Below are 18,974 nucleotides of genomic sequence, written 5' to 3'. Positions count from 1 at the left end.
AGGTGATGGGGAAACTACTGAACCAGGAAGAATAAATCACTGGCAATAAAATATATAATCGACAGGATTCTGCCAGGCCACCCAGCAGTGGAGCGAATCCCGATGGCCCAGTGAACCAGGTGTAGGGCCATAACTGGACTTCACACTGGTCGTGAAACCCATTGCGAGTCTCCCAACCTATCCCGCTCACCCTGCCAAGCTTCCAAATAAGGTTCCCGCCCAGACCTGGCGGAAACATGTATATGGCTCATTTGAATCTAATTTATGAGTCGGCCACTTGATTGCTTAGCCTTTAACAGTCTGTCAGTATGCCAAGTTCAAAGATCTGTGAGATAAAGGTAAAATCATTGCCTTTAATGTGGTGGAGATATTTGAAGTGGTTTTTCACAGTCAATTTCCTTGCCCTTCCAGGCTGTTTGTGTGCCTAGAAGCCTCAAAGCTTTGAACTACATTGTTTACATTCAATTTCATGGACCATTGCCTTTTACAAACTGTTTGATTGACAGGGCCAGGCAGTTTCAAAGGGAGGCTTAACATTGTTTATTTATATCGTTCTGAAAGGGTTCCATTAACTTAGTGGAGCAGCTGATTTTCTAACTACAGATGGAGGGTGGGTACTCACTCCCTTGCCATCCCTCGGACTGCAAGGTGCCAGATTGGCACTGCCAAGGGGTGGGGCCGGAAGGGGAGACTGGCAGGGGGGTTAGAAAGGGGGTATGGGGGGGGGGGGGGGGGAGGGGAGGTGAGGGAGGCTGCGGGGGGGGGGGGAGGGACTGAGGGTGGGCACTGAGGAAGGGGGTTGGAGGGAGGAGCTGAGGGAGGAAATGCCTTTCCCAGCAATTAGGGTGGGGTGGGGGGCTTTCCAGCTATCGGGGGCAGGGGGTGGGTGTTGCAGTGGCATCCTGCCATCAGAGCACCCTTTATAATGGCACCCCGATCTCTGAGGAGAGCGATATGTCACAGAGATTAGGCCCCACCCCACTCAGGTACAGCAAAACCCCGATCCTCTCTGAAACATAATTTACTATGTGCCCTGCAATGGCTGACGGACCTGCTCCTAGCACCAGCTTGTTGGGCCGAATGGCTGGTTTCTGTGCTCTCATTCTACAGAACTCACGTTTTAATTTTGCAGAATTTTTTGTCACAGTTGTGGAGCGTGCCATTAATTTCAGGGGGATCCCAGACTTGCCCCTGCGTAGCACTGGTATAATAACCCGAGACCGTTTCACAGGAATAGCCCTGGGGATCAGTGATGGCCGACTTGAATACTCGTGCATCCTGCAAGAGAGGGAGGATCAAATCAGATCAGCAAGCTCCACCTGGCACAACATCAAAATACTAATTTCATGGCGTTTAGAAAATGACAAACTAAATCTGCAAATGTAGTAGACAGAAAGGATTGTAACGGAGTTCAGGAGGAAATGGACAGACTGGTTGGTAAGGGCTGAGATGGCGGGTGGAATTTAACACAAACAGATATGAAGTGATCCATTTTAGTAGGAAGAATAAGAATAGAATAATATGAATTAAATGGTGCTATTTTAATTGGGGTGGGTGCAGGGTTTGTTTGTGCACAAAACGCTGTAGACATCAGGAAAAGTTGACAAGGCTTCTTTAAAAATTCTGGACTTTACAAATAGAAGCATAGAGTGAAAAAGCTCAAACCAGGGGATAAAGGTTCATGATCGTTGGTGAAAGACGGGAAATGAGGAGGTACTCTGGGTGGCATTGCCTGTTCACACTATGTTGCTATCTCACCAGGCAAATGGGTCAAGCAACTCACTGATGCCAATAGGTGGAATCAATAACCCTGCCCAAAACATACCCAAATACCATGCTCCAGTTAACATTGTCTTTTCCACTTATTGCCCATTAGGAAAATAGGAGGAACCCGCAGCCCCTCAAGTCTGTTCTGCTACTTTTATTTTATTCATCTATCCTGGGCGTCGCTGGCCAGGGCAGTATTTATTGCCCATCCCTAGTTGTCCTCCAGAAGGTGGTGATGAGCTGCCTTCTGGAACTGCTACAATCCCGGAGGTGTAGCTACATCCACTATGATGTTGGGGAAGGAGTTCCAGGATTTTGCCCCAGCGACAGTGAAGGAACGAGGGTATTATTCCAAGTCAGGGTGGTGAGTGACTTGGAGGGGAACCTCCAGATGGTGGGGTTCCCATGTGACCCCTGACCTTGTCATTCCAGATGGACTCAATTATTAACTCAATTAATTGTTTGGCCCGTATCTCAAATCCATTTCCCCACATTTTGCTCCGCATCTATAACATTAGCATTGACGCGTCAACTGCTCTTGAATAATTGCAGCCTATTTCCTGGGGTGGGATTTGACTGCCCTTGATAGTTTCACCTTGGAATAGTCTGGCTTTTAACTTTGATTCTGCCTCCTTGTACAGGACTCGCCCCAATAGAAGAAATGGATTCTCTCCATCTCCCCCGTCAGACTCTCAATCATTCTCTTGAGCCTGATCTACCATTCAATTTGAACAGTGCCTCCCTAAACCCGTGGGACAATCCATCCACCTCGCTCTCAGCTAACACAGAACAGGCGAGGGATCAAAGTGAGAATTTTCCAAAACTCTGCTACACAAAACCATGAGCCTTCTGCAAGATTAACAAAGAAAGTAAAAGAGCGAATTAAATGAAAGCAAAAATAAAATGGAGCAACATTAATGGGTAATCGCTAAGAGACATCCTCTGTAGCAGGATTTAGAAAGATCTGGAGTACATTACATACATCATGTTGTTAAATGGAAACAGATACAAACAGCCGGCATGATCCTCACGGGTCTTTCATGTTGTGACTGAAGATTTCATGTTCACTTTAGCAAAACCCTGATAATAATTATCTTGATGTTTAGCCTAAAGAGGTCTGTCTGCCTGACTTTCAACTAGATGTTTATCGGCGAGCTGGATCTCAACCAACCTGCAGAACATTCGACAGGAGTAGAGACGGGAAAGAACAGGAGAATGAGCAGGATGAGCAGCTCCCAGTCTCGGAATGTTGGGATCTAAGTGAGGCAGAAATGAACCTCCTCACAAGCAGGAGGTGATGAGGGGCGATGTCGGGGATTAACCTGCTGAACTGATACCAGGTTATATCGAACCGACTCCCAGTGAGAGCACCAAGGCCGGGGCCTTGCAATGTGAGCTGGAAATGGGATTGCAGCTTCTAGGCAGGGGTGGGGCGGCCAAACAGGGTGCGTGCTGAGTGCCGTTTGGCTTGTTGGTGGACAGGATCATTTGTTATGGAGGATGGCGGGCTAAGGCTGAACGGGAGAGATATTGATTTTTTGGGGAGTGTTGCTGGCAAGGCCAACATTTGTTGTCCATTCCAAGGTGCCCTTGAGAAGGTGGTGAGAGCCAGAGTCATGAACCATTTAGTTGTGGGTCGATATAACTGAGTGACATACTGAATTGCTTCAGAAGAGAGTTACAAGTCACTGTGCTGGTATGGAGTCACATATGAAGTAAAGACCTTGGGCGCGATTCTCCGCTGCCTCTGGACATTTTTTGCGCCCTCCCGCTATTCTCCCCCCCTCGCCCGACCCACGTCACGAATTGCCGCTCGCCGTTTTTTATGGCGAGCGGCGATTCTCCGCGGCCGATGGACCGAGCGGCCGGGCCTTTACGCCTGTTTTTTCACGGCAGAAAACACACCTGCTCGCTGCCGTCGTAAAAACGGGCGCTGGATGCCCGTTTGGGGCGGGAGCACCACCGTTGTGCTCGGGAGGGGACAGGCCCGCGATCGGTGCCCACCGATCGTCGGGCCTGCGTCCAAAAGGGACGCACCATTTCCCCTCCGTCGCCCGACAAGATCAAGCCGCCACATCTTGTCGGGCGGCGGTGGAGAAATGCGGAACCGCGCATGCGCGGGTTCCGTCAATGGCGTGATGACTTCACCCGCGCATGCGCGGGTTGGAGCCGGCTCCAACCTGCGCATGCGCAGCTGACGTCATACAGACGCCAGCCGCGCGTCATCTTGGCGCGCGGCCTTAACGACGATTGTTAAGGCCACAACGCCGTGATTCCCGGGGTCCCGCTCCTAGCCCCGATGGGGGGGGGGGGGAGAATCGGGTCCCGGGAACGGGCGTGAAGGCTGCCGTGAAACACGGCCAGTTTCACGGCAGCCTTTACGACTCTCCGCATTTGCGGAGAATCTAGCCCATTAGCCCATTGGGGGCCTCACGGTAGCATGGTGGTTAGCATCAATGCTTCACAGCTCCAGGGTCCCAGGTTCGATTCCCGGCTGGGTCACTGTCTGTGTGGAGTCTGCACGTCCTCCCCGTGTGTGCGTGGGTTTCCTCCGGGTGCTCCGGTTTCCTCCCACAGTCCAAAGATGTGTGGGTTAGGTGGATTGGCCATGCTAAATTGCCCGTAGTGTAAGGTTAATGGGGGGATTGTTGGGTTACAGGTATACGGGTTAGGTGGGTTTAAGTAGGGTGATCATTGCTCGGCACAACATTGAGGGCCGAAGGGCCTGTTCTGTGCTGTACTGTTCTATGTTCTATGTTCTAGGTTTCCTTTCCTTAAGAACATTACATATCACAGATTGATATGGGGAGAGCAGAATAAAGCATACAGTATCCTGGGCTTTATTAATAGGGACATAGAGTATAAGAGCAAGGACATTATGGCGAACTTTTACAAGACATTAGTTAGGCCTCAGCTGGAGTATTGTGTACCGTTCTGGGAAGGTTAGAGGTTTGGGTTGGGTTAGAGGCTTTGGGTAGGGTTAGGGTTAGGGTTAGAGGCTTTGGGTAGGGTTAGAGGCTTTGGGTAGGGTTAGAGGCTTTGGGTAAGGTTAGAGGTTTGGGTAGGGTTAGAGGGTTAGGGTTAGGGTTAGAGGTTTTGGGTAGGGTTAGGGTTAGAGGCTTTGGGTAGGGTTAGAGGCTTTGGGTAGGGTTAGAGGCTTTGGGTAAGGTTAGAGGCTTTGGGTAGGGTTAGGGTTAGGGTTAGAGGCTTTGGGTAGGGTTAGGGTTAGGGTTAGAGGCTTTGGGTAAGGTTAGAGGCTTTGGGTAAGGTTGGAGGTTTTGGGTAGGGTTAGGGTTAGGGTTAGAGGCTTTGGGTAGGGTTAGAGGCTTTGGGTAGGGTTAGAGGCTTTGGGTAGGGTTAGAGGCTTTGGGTAGGGTTAGAGGCTTTGGGTAGGGTTAGAGGCTTTGGGTAGGGTTAGAGGCTTTGGGTAAGGTTAGAGGCTTTGGGTAGGGTTAGGGTTAGGGTTAGAGGCTTTGGGTAGGGTTAGGGTTAGGGTTAGAGGCTTTGGGTAAGGTTAGAGGCTTTGGGTAAGGTTAGAGGTTTTGGGTAGGGTTAGAGGGTTAGGGTTAGAGGCTTTGGGTAGGGTTAGAGGCTTTGGGTTAGGGTTAGGGTTAGAGGTTTGGGTAGGGTTAGAGGCTTTGGGTAGGGTTAGAGGGTTAGGGTAGGGTTAGAGGCTTTGGGTAGGGTTAGAGGCTTGGGCAAGGTTAGAGGCTTTGGGTAGGGTTAGAGGCTTTGGGTAGGGTTAGAGGGTTAGGGTTAGGGTTAGAGGCTTTGTGTAAGGTTAGAGGTTTGGGTAGGGTTAGAGGCTTTAGGTAGGGTTAGGGTTAGGGTTAGAGGCTTTGGGTAGGGTTAGAGGCTTTGGGTAGGGTTAGAGGCTTTGGGTAGGGTTAGGGTTAGAGGCTTTGGGTAGGGTTAGGGTTAGAGGTTTGGGTAGGGTTAGGGTTAGGGTTAGAGGCTTTGGGTAGGGTTAGGGTTAGGGTTAGAGGCTTTGGGTAGGGTTAGAGGCTTTGGGTAGGGTTTGAGGCTTTGGGTAAGGTTAGAGGTTTGGGTAGGGTTAGAGGCTTTGGGTAGGATTAGGGTTAGGGTTAGGGTTAGAGGCTTTGGGTTAGGGTTAGAGGCTTTGGGTAGGGTTAGGGTTAGAGGCTTTGGGTAGGGTTAGAGGCTTTGGGTTAGAGGCTTTGGGTTAGGGTTAGAGGCTTTGGGTAGGGTTAGAGGCTTTGGGTAAGGTTAGAGGCTTTGGGTAAGGTTAGAGGCTTTGGGTAAGGTTAGAGGTTTGGGTAAGGTTAGAGGCTTTGGGTAAGGTTAGAGGTTTGGGTTAGGGTTAGAGGCTTAGTTAGGGTTAGGGTTAGGGTTAGGGTTAGTGGCTTTGGGTAGGGTTAGAGGCTTTGGGTAGGGTTAGAGGCTTTGGGTAGGGGCTGGTTTAGCACACTGGGCTAAATCGCTGGCTTTTAAAGCAGACCAAGGCTGGCCAGCAGCACGGTTCAATTCCCATACCGGCCTCCCCAAACAGGTGCCGGAATGTGGCGACTAGGGGCTTTTCACAGTAACTTCATTGAGGCCTACTCGTGACAATAAGCGATTTTCATTTTCATTATCGGAACATTTATCAAGACTTTGCCTGAGAAGATTATCATTGTGTGGAGCCTATGATACAGTTGGTTGTGAAGGATGAAGTAGTAGGACTTACAGAAGAACCTCAACTTCACCAGTGTAACAGTTTCCCTTCCCCACAGTACCCAATTTTTTTTTCCCAATTAAGGGGCAATTTAGCATGGCCAATCCACCTCGCCTGCACATCTTCTGGTTGTGGGGGTGAGACCCACGTACACCCGGGGAAAATGTGCAACTCCACACGGAGAGTGAACCGGGGCCGGGATCGAACCCAAGTCCTCGGTGCCGTGAGGCAGCAGTGCTAACCACTGCGCCGCCGTGCCGTGTCCCCCCCCCCCCCCCCACACCAGCTGTCTTGAACAAGGTTGCCAAATTGTGTCAACGATTGATGAGTTAGAACGATGTCCTTGCCCTGGGTCTGTGGGATGAGTGAGAATTTGCAAATTAATTCCTTACACGATTACACATGAAACTTCCCTGTCATCAGTTTGGACTGGATTTGAATTGTGATTTTACTGAGGGGAGGATAGAATTCTGTTTACATTAGCAACTTCAATTATGAATGAGGAACAGGGAATTTAGACAGTTGTTAGGAAGGAGCCATGGGTAAAATATATTGTAGCTTCCTGTTGATGTTACCCCGTGGAGATTTAACAAGACGGACGATGGATTTGTCATCTGCCCAATATATTTAAATTACACTCAAAACCCTTTAATCAGCAGATCAAAGTTTGTGGCTCTCGTGAAACACAAGGAAGGGCAGGTGTATTTCATTATCAGCCTCGGAACCAAAGACTGACGAATTGAAACAAATCACAGTTGTTACCTCTCATAGAAATCATCCCTGAAGTAATCGTAATCAAACTCGTAGCTGGAGCTTGGGGCACAAAAGAGAAATTAATCAACGTTGTTTATTGGAAACGAGGATGCAAACGTTTTGGACAGTTTGGGGTTTTAACAAAACTTAAACATGAACGTTTCACGTGATGGTTTTTAACATATGGACTTGGCTTAAACATGTGCTTGACAGTTTATCAACATTGTAGAAACCGAGCTGAGTGTACCCCAATGTTCCACATTCCCCAACTTCCTCTACCCCAAAGCTTTGTCCCGCGACCTCCCAAACTTCAATATGTTATCTCGTTCTATCTCTCCATGTTCCAGTTTGCCATCCTTCCCCATCCCTTCTGAATCATGTTGCCAGCTGGGCGTACAGTGGGGAGCCGGTGGGGGTGGGGGGGGGGGGGGGGGGGGGGGGGGGGGGGGGGGGGGGGTGGGGGGTGGGGGGTGGGGGGGGGGTTGGGGGGGGGAGGGCAAGTTCCGTTAACTTGACTTCCCTACTTAGTTAAGTCGCTAAGCTTCCTGTGGCAGAGTGAGGAAGCGAGGGGAGCAATCAATGGAGAGTTGATATTCTGTAACCTTGTCCACACTTATCCGCCCCCTGGTCAGAGCCAGGTCAGAACAATAGTGGCACAGGTCTGGGAGCGGGATCGCTCCTCCCAGCCCAAAATCGGATATCACAACAAAGACTGGGGCAACAAATTCAAACTTCAGAAAATGGGCCGATTTCAACCACACGCACTCACAGCAGGTGTGAACAAACGGTGATGGAAAACACGGAAATCATTTGTGACTGAGCTCTACACACTCATAGAACATAGAACAGTACAGCACAGAACAGGCCCTTCGGCCCTCAATGTGTATTATTATCACTGCCACAGGGCTCCTGGGAACACAGGGGCAATTACACAACTTCAAAGAATAAAATGCACGAGGCTTTAACTTGGAGAGGCCATTCTTCACAGCAGGGGGCAATCAAGGTGTGGATGGCTGGTGGAGGTTTGAGCCAGGTGCCGTGATGGAGCGGGAGGAGGGTGCGGGGAGGGAGTCTCGGGGAGGGGGAGGGGGGGCACCAGCGGAAGGTCCAACAGGAAATTCACACTAGTGTAAAAATGAAATTTGGACTCCCGCTGAATCCTCTACCCTCCCCATGCCCTCCCACCCCCACCCTCCCCATGTCCTCCCACCCCCACCCTCCCCATGCCCTCCCACCCCCACCCCCCCATGTCCTCCCACCCCCACCCTCCCCATGCCCTCCCACCCCCACCCTCCCCATGCCCTCCCACCCCCACCCTCCCCATGCCCTCCCACCCCCACCCCCCCCATCCCCGCCCACCACTGAACCCACCCGCTGGAACGGGAGAGAAGTCACCCAGACCACTTGTTTCTATTTGTGAGGGAGACCAGAAGTAGAGGCTATAAATATCAGATGGTCACAAATAAATCCAATTGCGAATTCAGGAGAGGTGGCTTTACCTAGAGGGTGGTGCGAATGGGGAACTCACTCCCTCATACAGTAGTTAACGTGAAGGGCATGAAACATTTAAAGGAAGTTATATAAATATAAAGATGACGGGGAAAGCAACAGCAGCAAATATTAGTCGGGTTGGATGGTCGGAGGCTGCCAGAGACCTGATGGGCTGAATGGCCTGTTGCTATGCTGTAAACGTGAGGTGATACTGCGCAACCCCAGGAGTTACCATCCTCTCCAGATTGAAAAAATACAAATCAGAAGGTGAAGCTTTGAAGAGATTTTTTTTTTTAATGATTTGTAATTGAAGAGTGTACCTGAATAGAGAAGAACTGGGTTGTTTCAATCCCTTGGGCCTATTGGGTTTGGGTTCTCCAGCCATGTTGATATCTGTGACAGGAGTAAAAAGAAACCTTTTAAAAAATCATTACAAACCTTCAGCAACTTTTTCCTTGGGTCAGATTTATTATGGGCCAGGGTTTAGAGAACCCCAAAGTGTATCGTGGAGTTCACCTGACCCAGAACTTTGAATAGATTGTGGTTATAGGGAGCACAAGGGCTCACTCTACAGGTGTGATGTAACAGAGAGCTAAAGTATGTTTCAACAAAAACAATGTTTATTTATGAATCCAGTTAACACTTTATAAACCCACAGTAAACACCTTAACAACTATGAACACCAATAAATCCCCACAGATACAATATTCTATAAGTAACCCTTAATCTTTCCTTGCAACGTCCATAAGACAAATACCCTCTTTAACACAGAGATCAGGTTTAAATTCTCTACTGAGAGCGGTCAGCACTTTCAAATCCTCAAATGATCTGGAGACAGTCTTTAGATTGCAGAGAGAGATCTTTATACAGCCGCTTGCTTTGCCGGCAGCTCTCCAGCTCTCAAAACAAAACTAAAACACACCCTATAGCAGACAGCCTAAAGCAAAAGTAAAAGCAGACAGATAGCCTAGCTCCACCCACTCTCTGACATCACTGCAGCCATTTGACAAACACCCATTTCTTAAAGGTACACCCACTAGAGCTATTTTATAAACACCCATTTCTTAAAGGGACACCCACTACAGCTATTTGATAAACACCAATTACTTAAAGGTACACCCACTACAGCTATTTCAAATACACCCATTTCTTAAAGGTACACCCACTACAGCTATTTCAAATACACCCATTTCTTAAAGGTACACCCACTAGAGCTATTTTATAAACACCAATTTCTTAAAGGTACACACACTACAGCTATTTGATAAACACCCATCACTTAAAGGTACTCTCACATGACAGATTAGGCTCATCTCCCCTTGTTCCAATTTCCTCAATTGTTTTTCAAACAGGGGAGGTGGTGGCGTAGTGGTATTGTTATTGTACTAGTAATCCAAAGAGCCAGAGTAATGCTCTGCGGACCCGGGTTCAAATCCCACCACTGCAGTTGGTGAAATTAGAATTCAATAATAATCTGGGATTAAAAGTCTAATGATGACCATGAAACCAATGCCGTAAAGACCCATTTGGTTCACTAACGTCCTTTAGGGAAGGAAATCTGCCGTCTTTACCCTGTCTGGCCTACATGTGACTCCAGACTCACAAGAACTCTTAACTGCCCGCTCAAGGGTAATTAGGGATGGGTAATAAATGCTGGCACCGCCTGCACGTCCGATGAGCGAATAAAGCCTTTACTTCCTGAAGGGGGTAACAGAGTTGCCTGAACGCGGGTGACCCCTGTAATGTGTGACTGGCGTTTCTTTGTGAACTTGATTCAACCACAAGTTTTAGTCCTCACCCACCAACCCGCTGTCAGCCTTGTCTATGTAACCACAATGACTGTGGGTCAAAGGTGATTCATTGGCTGCCAATATTTGGGATGCTCATGAAGATGTGAAATGCTCTCTGTAATGCAGATGGGATTGAGTAATAAATAAACTCAAGGTTTGCTCCCCTATTCACCCAGCACAGATCATGGAGATGAGCAATAGGGCAGGATCCACTGATCGCAGAGTGCCAGAAATGCTGCCGGGTGTGGCGCAATCTGACTGGCAGAGGCTAGGAGATCCCACTTCCTGCAATGGGACTTTGTCCCCTTTCAGGTATATCGCTCCCATATTCTATCCAAACTGTCCGATTCAGTGACAATGGAGGGATTGCTGCATCATTCCCGCCCATTTAAACCGGATGACTCTCTCAGTCAGTAACAGAAGTTGATGATATTCCTTCATCAGCGCAGACGGATATTCATTAGACCGAGTGTCAGGCGACATTTAAAGGGATCGCCAGTGGTGGAGCTCATGTGACCACAGTGCCTGTGACTGTTTGGGGGAGGGGTCTGTTTGAGGTAGGGGTCTGTTTGAGGGAGGGGTCTGTTTGAGGTAGGGGTCTGTATGAGGCAGGGGTCTGTTTGAGCTGGGGTCTGTTTGAGGGAGTGGTCTGTTTGAGGTAGGGGTCTGTTTGAGGGAGGGCTCTGTTTGAGCAGGGGTCTGTTTGAGGGAGGGGTCTGTTTGAGGGAGGGTCAGTGTGAGGGAGGGGTCTGTTTGAGGGAGTGGTCTGTTTGAGGTAGGGGTCTGTTTGAGGTAGGGGTCTGTTTGAGCTGGGGTCTGTTTGAGGGAGGGGTCTGTTTGAGGGAGGGGTCTGTTTGAGGAAGGGGTCTGTTTGAGGTAGGGGTCTGTTTGAGGTAGGGGTCTGTTTGAGCTGGGGTCTGTTTGAGCTGGGGTCTGTTTGAGGTAGGGGTCTGTTTGAGGGAGGGGTCTGTTTGAGCTGGGGTCTGTTTGAGGGAGGGGTCTGTTTGAGGGAGGGGTCTGTTTGAGCTGGGGTCTGTTTGAGCTGGGGTCTGTTTGAGGTAGGGGTCTGTTTGAGGTAGGGGTCTGTTTGAGGTAGGAGTCTGTTTGAGGGAGGGGCCTGTTTGAGATAGGGGTCTGTTTGAGGGAGGGGTCTGTTTGAGCTGGGTCTGTTTGAGCTGGGGTCTGTTTGAGGTAGGGGTCTGTTTGAGGGAGGGGTCTGTTTGAGCTGGGGTCTGTTTGAGGGAGGGGTCTGTTTGAGCTGGGGTCTGTTTGAGGGAGGGGTCTGTTTGAGGGAGGGGTCTGTTTGAGCTGGGGTCTGTTTGAGGTAGGGGTCTGTTTGAGGGAGGGGTCTGTTTGAGGGAGGGGTCTGTTTGAGCTGGTGTCTGTTTGAGGGAGGGGTCTGTTTGAGCTGGGGTCTGGTTGAGCTGGGGTCTGTTTGAGGGAGGGGTCTGTTTGAGCAGGTGTCTGTTTGAGGGAGGGGTCTGTTTGAGCTGGGGTCTGGTTGAGCTGGGGTCTGTTTGAGGGAGGGGTCCGTTTGAGGTAGGGGTCTGTTTGAGGGAGGGGTCTGTTTGAGCTGGGGTCTGTTTGAGGTAGGTGTCTGTTTGAGGGAGGGGTCTGTTGAGGGAGGTGTCTGTTTGAGCTGGTGTCTGTTTGAGGGAGGGGTCTGTTTGAGCTGGGGTCTGTTTGAACTGGGGTCTGTTTGAGCTGGGGTCTATTTGAGGTAGGGGTCTGTTTGAGGGAGGGGTCTGTTTGAGGGAGGGGTCTGTTTGAGGGAGGGGTCTGTTTGAGCTGGGGTCTGTTTGAGGTAGGGGTCTGTTTGAGGGAGGGGTCTGTTTGAGCTGGGGTCTGTTTGAGCTGGGGTCTATTTGAGGTAGGGGTCTGTTTGAGGGAGGGGTCTGTTTGAGGGAGGGGTCTGTTGAGGTAGGGGTCTGTTTGAGGTAGGGGTCTGTTTGAGGTAGGGGTCTGTTTGAGGTGGGGTCTGTTTGAGGGAGGGGTCTGTTTGAGCTGGGTCGGTTTGAGGGAGGGGTCTGTTTGACCTGGGGTCTGTTTGAGGTAGGGGTGTGTTTGAGGTAGGGGTCTGTTTGAGGTAGGGGTCTGTTTGAGGGAGGGGTCTGTTTTAGGGAGTGGTCTGTTTGAGCTGGGGTCTGTTTGAGGGAGGGGTCTGTTTGAGCTGGGGTCTGTTTGAGCTGGGGTCTATTTGAATTGGGGTCTGTTTGAGCTGGGGTCTGTTTGAGGTAGGGGTCTGTTTGAGGTAGGGGTCTGTTTGAGGGAGGGGTCTGTTTGAATTGGGGTCTGTTTGAATTGGGGTCTGTTTGAGCTGGGGTCTATTTGAGGTAGGGGTCTGTTTGAGGGAGGGGTCTGTTTGAGGGAGGGGCCTGGTTGAGGGAGGGGCCTGGTTGAGGGAGGGGTCTGTTTGGGGGAGGGGTCTGTTTGAGCTGGGGTCTGTTTGAGGTAGGGGTCTGTTTGAGGTAGGGGTCTGTTTGAGGTAGGGGTCTGTTTGAGGGAGGGGTCTGTTTGAGGTAGGGGTCTATTTGAGCTGGGGTCTGTTTGAGGGAGGGGTCTGTTTGAGGGAGGGGTCTGTTTGAGGTAGGGGTCTGTTTGAGGTAGGGGTCTGTTTGAGGTAGGGGTCTGTTTGAGAGAGGGGTCTGTTTGAGGGAGGGGTCTGTTTGAGGGAGGGGTCTGTTTGAGGGAGGGGTCTGTTTGAGGGAGGGGCCTGTTTTAGGGAGTGGTCTGTTTGAGCTGGGGTCTGTTTGAGGGAGGGGTCTGTTTGAGGGAGGGGTCTGTTTGAGGGAGGGGTCTGTTTGAGGGAGGGGTCTGTTTGAGGGAGGGGCCTGTTTTAGGGAGTGGTCTGTTTGAGCTGGGGTCTGTTTGAGGTAGGGGTCAGTTTGAGGGAGGGGTCTGTTTGAGGTAGGGGTCTGTTTGAGGGTGGGATCTGTTTGAGCTGTGGTCTGTTTGAGGTAGGGGTCAGTTTGAGCTGGGTCGGTTTGAGGGAGGGGTCTGTTTGAGCTGGGGTCTGTTTGAGGTAGGGGTCAGTTTGAGGTAGGGGTCTGTTTGAATTGGGGTCTGTTTGAGCTGGGGTCTATTTGAGGTAGGGGTCTGTTTGAGGGAGGGGTCTGTTTGAGGGAGGGGTCTGGTTGAGGGAGGGGCCTGGTTGAGGGAGGGGCCTGGTTGAGGGAGGGGTCTGTTTGAGGGAGGGGTCTGTTTGAGGTAGGGGTCTGTTTGAGGTAGGGGTCTGTTTGAGGTAGGGGTCTGTTTGAGGTAGGGGTCTGTTTGAGGGAGGGGTCTGTTTGAGGGAGGGGTCTGGTTGAGGGAGGGGCCTGGTTGAGGGAGGGGCCTGGTTGAGGGAGGGGTCTGTTTGAGCTGGGGTCTGTTTGAGGTAGGGGTCTGTTTGAGGTAGGGGTCTGTTTGAGGTAGGGGTCTGTTTGAGCTGGGTCTGTTTGAGGGAGGCGTCTGTTTGAGGCAGGGGTCTGTTTGAGGGAGGGGTCTGTTTGAGCTGGGGTCTGTTTGAGGGAGGGGTCTGTTTGAGGGAGGGGTCTGTTTGAGGGAGGGGTCTGTTTGAGGTAGGGGTCTGTTTGAGGTAGGGGTCTGTTTGAGGTAGGGGTCTGTTTGAGGTAGGGGTCTGTTTGAGGTAGGGGTCTGTTTGAGGTAGGGGTCTGTTTGAGGTAGGGGTCTGTTGAGGGAGGGGTCTGTTTGAGGGAGGGGTCTGTTTGAGGGAGGGGTCTGTTTGAGGGAGGGGTCTGTTTTAGGGAGTGGTCTGTTTGAGCTGGGGTCTGTTTGAGCTGGGGTCTGTTTGAGCTGGGGTCTGTTTGAGGTAGGGGTCTGTTTGAGGGAGGGGTCTGTTTGAGATGGGGTCTGTTTGAAGGAGGGATCTGTTTGAGGGAGGGGTCTGTTTGAGGGAGGGGTCTGTTTAAGGGAGGGGTCTGTTTGAGGGAGGGGTCTGTTTGAGCTGGGGTCTGTTTGAGCTGGGGTCTGTTTGAGGGAGGGGTCTGTTTGAGCTGGGGTCTGTTTGAGGTAGGGGTCTGTTTGAGGTAGGGGTCAGTTTGAGGGAGGGATCTGTTTGAGGAAGGGGTCTGTTTGAGCTGGGGTTTGTTTGAGCTGGGGTCTGTTTGAGGGAGGGGTCTGTTTGAGGGAGGGGTCTGTTTGAGCTGTGGTCTGTTTGAGGTAGGGGTCTGTTTGAGGTAGGGGTCTGTTTGAGGGAGGGATCTGTTTGAGGAAGGGGTCTGTTTGAGCTGGGGTTTGTTTGAGCTGGGGTCTGTTTGAGGGAGGAGTCTGTTTGAGGGAGGGGTCTGTTTGAGGGAGGGGTCTGTTTGAGGGAGGGGTCTGTTTGAGGGAGGGGTCTGTTTGAGGTAGGGGTCTGTTTGAGGGAGGGGTCTGTTTGAGGGAGGGTCTGTTTGAGGGAGGGGTCTGTTTGAGGAAGGTGTCTGTTTGAGGGAGGGTCTGTTTGAGGGAGGGGTCTGTTTGAGGGAGGGGTCTGTTTGAGGGAGGGGTCTGTTTGAGGGAGGGGTCTGTTTGAGCTGGGGTCTGTTTGAGGGAGGGTTCTGTTTGAGGGAGCGGTCTGTTTGAGGGAGGGGTCTGTTTGAGGGAGGGGTCTGTTTGAGGGAGGGGTCTGTTTGAGCTGGGGTCTGTTTGAGGTAGGGGTCTGTTTGAGCTGGGGTCTGTTTGAGCTGGGGTCTGTTTGAGGTAGGGGTCTGTTTGAGGGAGGGATCTGTTTGAGGGAGGGATCTGTTTGAGGGAGGGGTCTGTTTGAGGGAGGGGTCTGTTTGAGGGAGGGGTCTGTTTGAGGGAGGGGTCTGTTTGAGCTGGGGTCTGTTTGAGGGAGGGGTCTGTTTGAGGGAGGGGTCTCTTTGAGGGAGGGGTTTGTTTGAGCTGGGGTCTGTTTGAGGGAGGTGTCTGTTTGAGGTAGGGGTCTGTTTGAGGGAGGGATCTGTTTGAGGGAGGGGTCTGTTTGAGGGAGGGGTCTGTTTGAGGGAGGGGTCTGTTTAAGGGAGGGGTCTGTTTAAGGGAGGGGTCTGTTTGAGGGAGGGGTCTGTTTGAGCTGGGGTCTGTTTGAGGGAGGGGTCTGTTTGAGGTAGGGGTCTGTTTGAGGGAGGGATCTGTTTGAGGGAGGGATCTGTTTGAGGGAGGGGTCTGTTTGAGGGAGGGGTCTGTTTGAGCTGGGGTCTGTTTGAGGGAGGGGTCTGTTTGAGCTGGGGTCTGTTTGAATTGGGGTCTGTTTGAGCTGGGGTCTGTTTGAGGTAGGGGTCTGTTTGAGGTAGGGGTCTGTTTGAGCTGGGGTCTGTTTGAGCTGGGGTCTGTTTGAGCTGGGGTCTGTTTGATGTAGGGGTCTGTTTGATGTAGGGGTCTGTTTGAGGTAGGGGTCTGTTTGAGGGAGGGGTCTGTTTGATATGGGGTCTGTTTGAGGGAGGGGTCTGTTTGAGGGAGGGGTCTGTTTGAGGCAGGGGTCTGTTTGAGGCAGGGGTCTGTTTGAGGTAGGGCTCTGTTTGAGCTGGGGTCTGTTTGAGGGAGGGATCTGTTTGAGGAAGGGGTCTGTTTGAGCTGGGGTTTGTTTGAGCTGGGGTCTGTTTGAGGGAGGGGTCTGTTTGAGGGAGGGGTCTGTTTGAGGGAGGGGTCTGTTTGAGGGAGGGGTCTGTTTGAGGGAGGGGTCTGTTTGAGGTAGGGGTCTGTTTGATATGGGGTCTGTTTAAGGGAGGGGTCTGTTTGAGGGAGGGGTCTGTTTGAGGGAGGGATCTGTTTGAGGGAGGGGTCTGTTTGAGGGAGGGGTCTGTTTGAGGGAGGGGTCTGTTTGAGCTGGGGTCTGTTTGAGGGAGGGTTCTGTTTGAGGGAGGGGTCTGTTTGAGGGAGGGGTCTGTTTGAGGGAGGGTTCTGTTTGAGGTGGGGTCTGTTTGAGCTGGGGTCTGTTTGAGGGAATGGTCTGTTTGAGGTAGGGGTCTGTTTGAGGTAGGGGTCTGTTTGAGGTAGGGGTCTGTTTGAGGGAGGGATCTGTTTGAGGGAGGGGTCTGTTTGAGGGAGGCGTCTGTTTGAGGGAGGGGTCTGTTTGAGCTGGGGTCTGTTTGAGGGAGGGGTCTGTTTGAGGGAGGGGTCTGTTTGAGCTGGGGTCTGTTTGAGCTGGGGTCTGTTTGAGGGAGGGGTCTGTTTGAGGGAGGGATCTGTTTGAGGGAGGGGTCTGTTTGAGGGAGGGGTCTGTTTGAGTTGGGGTCTGTTTGAGGTGAATTGCCCTCGTTACTAAGTCATACAGAAATCCTGAGTCCAATCCACCACAAAGATTTGACTTTAAGTTGAGTTTAAAACAATGATGGGAAGTTGGCATCAGTGTGATGGGTCAGTGAATGGAACTTGCTGCATGTTCAGACCAGGGCAGCAGAGCTTTGGACGATGTAGAGTAAGGTTCTGGCACACACAGGGTTAATGTGGGACTGAGCATAGTACCGCCCCCACTATGATGTAAGAGAGCACATGACCCACACTCAGGATCAGTTGAGTGTTGGGCAGAGACGTGTGTACCAGCAAGCACGGAGGTAGCTCCTCGATTGCACCCTTTACTGTATATTTAATCTATAGAATTCCAACAGTGCTGTGTAGTAGTCCTCGGAATCAATAAAGGCTTACAGATAATCTAAGAGGTTTTATTCCGACCAACCGAACTGTAACTAATATCCTACAACAAATGAGTTCAGATTTAGAGAGAGAACAAGGTGAGGGACCAGTTGGGAGGACATTGAAATGTCAGCGCCAACTACGAAACATTCTGGGCGGGATTTTCCCGTTTTCCCCAGCCGTGTGTTTCTCGGTGACGCGCCATTCACTGGGATTCTCTCCTGCCACCGCTTGTCAATGGGGTTTCCCAGTGAAGCCCCCCCCCCCCCCCCGCCCCGGGGGAGCGCTGCCGGCAGGAAGAGGGAATCCCAATGCCCTGAGAATTACGGCCACTGTGTGAGTTTTCACATGTACACTAGTGGCTTCCGGCCCGATCTCGCCATCCTCCGTCAATCCCTTCGCTAGAGCTGGAGGCCAGTGAGGGCCTGGTGGATGGGCAGGTGTCCGTCACCCCCCGATTCCCTCGGCTCCCCGCAGGAAATGCAGCAATTCAGTGAAAGGACGGGGGTGTGGCCCAGCGCACTGGGCAGCATTTCAATTGCCCATCAACAAGTCGGGCGTGAGGGAGTCTGGTCCAGTTCAATGTGCTGCACTCAGCTACAGAAGCAGACAAGGAACGGCGCTGAGGGCTGATCAAGCACCGATCCCCCCAGCTTGAGCTGACTGCTTTCCTGAGCAGGGTGAACCATGTCTTCAGAGGGACAGCCTTTGGGTGTGGCACCCTGCGTCACCCTGAGATGGGTCAGAGTGGGGCCATGTCTGCACTGTTGTTTCAGAGTCAGTGACTGCTCGCTCCTGTTGTCAGGAGAGAATGTAGCAACCGAGCAATTTAAACTCGGCTCCCATTTCCACAACATTCCCTCCATTACGTTTATTGACTGCAAACCTCGTAGAGCCTCCTGTTCTTCAAAGTTTTAGCTCACCCATCAAGTACAATTAAACATTCACTCCATTTGTCAGCAGCCGTTACAGTCCTGATTAACAGGTTTCAGCTGTACTGCCTTGTCGTAACTAATAGGGTACAGGTCTGCCCTGGGGGATTCTCAAGAAGCATGTTACCAATGTCCTGGGTGTTCTATCAAGTTACTGTCAATGACTAACAACGTGTCAAATGATTACAAAAACCTTCCCTTTCTAATCCATCCTCCAGTCTTAACAGCAGCTTCTTCAAACACAGCTTGAAGAATTTAAAAAAGCTGAAGTAAACGTGGGGTGGCCTCTCGCAGTGATGAAGAGGAGTCTTGCTAAAGTTTATGCAAGAACCTAAACCGTCCCTAATAACTTGTTCAACAAGAAACCGCAAATAAATCATTTGGTGAGTGGGAAATTGAGAGTTTCTAAGGAAGCTGGGGTTTATGGATATGTGGGATGGGTGGTTCCCAGGGTCCTGAGCTGGTGGCCTGTTAATGAAAACCCAACGTCTTGGGGAAAGGGATGGTTTTGTTGCATCAACAGCCGCTGATACGACGAGTGACAAAGGCACTCAGCGGGCCACATACCTCCACCAGGCTGTGCTCACTCAATGTAACTACAATTACGCAGCACTTCCTTGAGGGCTAACCCTGCCTGCTTGGTGCTCTGTAACTACAAACCTGAAAAAAAATATACATTTTTATTAAGTGTTTCCATCTCACTGAGGAGGCTTCAGGCAAAACCACATCCAACAACCTGCTCTGAAAATTCTGCTCGCATAGGGGCTGGTTTAGCACAGTGGGCTAAACAGCTGGCTTGTAATGCAGAACAAGGCAGAAGCTTGGGTTCAATTCCCGTATCAGCCTCCCCCAACAGGCGCCAGAATGTGGCGACTAGGGGCTTTTCACAGTAACTTCATTGAAGCCTACTTGTGACAATAAGCGATTATTATTGTTACATTTTGCACCACAGCAGCTGAGATAACCCACAGC

At 51.1% G+C, this 18,974-nt stretch overlaps 1 protein-coding gene across 4 annotated transcripts in view; it reads right to left on the bottom strand.

The window, feature by feature from the left end:
• The window catches only part of raly (RALY heterogeneous nuclear ribonucleoprotein), a 153,183-nt gene that overhangs the window by 25,402 nt on the left and 108,807 nt on the right, over positions 1-18,974 (bottom strand). For all 4 annotated transcript variants that reach the window (XM_038803735.1, XM_038803732.1, XM_038803733.1 and 1 more), the window contains exons 3-5: positions 9,007-9,079; positions 7,205-7,255; positions 1,118-1,278 (exon numbers count right to left, since the gene is read on the bottom strand). In XM_038803735.1, the coding sequence (XP_038659663.1) occupies positions 1,118-1,278; positions 7,205-7,255; positions 9,007-9,079 (285 nt within the window). The remainder of the gene's footprint in view (positions 1-1,117; positions 1,279-7,204; positions 7,256-9,006; positions 9,080-18,974) is intronic.

Source organism: Scyliorhinus canicula, chromosome 7 (assembly GCF_902713615.1).
Source record: "Scyliorhinus canicula chromosome 7, sScyCan1.1, whole genome shotgun sequence".
Taxonomy (NCBI): domain Eukaryota; kingdom Metazoa; phylum Chordata; class Chondrichthyes; order Carcharhiniformes; family Scyliorhinidae; genus Scyliorhinus; species Scyliorhinus canicula.
Note: the sequence above shows the minus strand (reverse complement) of the source record. Positions and strands in the feature narration are given on the sequence as shown.